The sequence below is a fragment of the Squalius cephalus genome, assembly GCF_949319135.1.
Source record: "Squalius cephalus genome assembly, chromosome: 1".
Taxonomy (NCBI): Eukaryota; Metazoa; Chordata; class Actinopteri; order Cypriniformes; family Leuciscidae; genus Squalius; species Squalius cephalus.
Window position 1 is genome coordinate 61,647,253 of NC_137122.1, and position 720 is coordinate 61,647,972.

The 720-nt window shown below is 40.1% G+C and overlaps 1 protein-coding gene across 1 annotated transcript in view; it reads left to right on the plus strand.

Annotated features, from left to right (window-relative positions):
* Nucleotides 1-330: 330 nt before the first annotated feature.
* Nucleotides 331-720, plus strand: part of LOC307171798 (uncharacterized protein) — a gene marked incomplete at its 5' end in the record, with an annotated part of 2,183 nt that continues 1,793 nt past the window's right edge. Inside the window, 2 exons of the mRNA XM_079893647.1 lie at nucleotides 331-433; nucleotides 592-681. Coding sequence (XP_079749773.1) covers nucleotides 331-433; nucleotides 592-681 — 193 coding nt within the window. The remainder of the gene's footprint in view (nucleotides 434-591; nucleotides 682-720) is intronic.

Here is a 720-nt window from a genome sequence, read left to right on the forward strand (position 1 = left end):
CTGATTGGAATTCATTAACCCACACACACATTTTACTATCAAATCTGACGTTGACGAAGTATTTGTGAATCAGGAGAAGAATTTTCGGGAATGTCTCTTTACGCGCAAATCACTCACATATTTACTCGTGTATTTACGAATGTTTCATGAATGAGACCCATTGTGTGTCAAGTTCGCACAGACATGCTAACAATCCAGGCACAAGTGGCTGGAACAAGCGAAAGGCAGAAAACCTTGACCGGACATTGGCCAAAAGATACATCAAGGTACTAACTAGGCAAATATGTATAATAACATTTTTGTTTTTAAATTGTCTCAGCATTTGTTAACATGGACATTTCTTTTCGACAGACCGTACAAAGGATTGCAGAGGCAACAAAGGACCTGGAGAAACTCACCGCTGAGTTATCTCTACAGCAAACACAGTCCAGCAGTGGGTGTCTGATGTTCAGCAGTGGACCTCAGGTACTTTGAAAAAATTATTTAATGGCATATTTTAAAGAATCAATCGCTCTGCTCTAGTACAGGGGATCTGGAAAGAGGCTGATTGTAAACTGAAATGGGCATTAATTTGTTTGTTGTCGTACAAAGGAGCAACAATCCAAAATGACCTGCAGAGGACCATCGAGGGGCTATATTTGGGCATCAAACAGCGAAAATTTCAGCTGTATCGTCAGTCTGGTGAGAGCAAAAAAAAACCACTAGTAATGCAGATTTTGT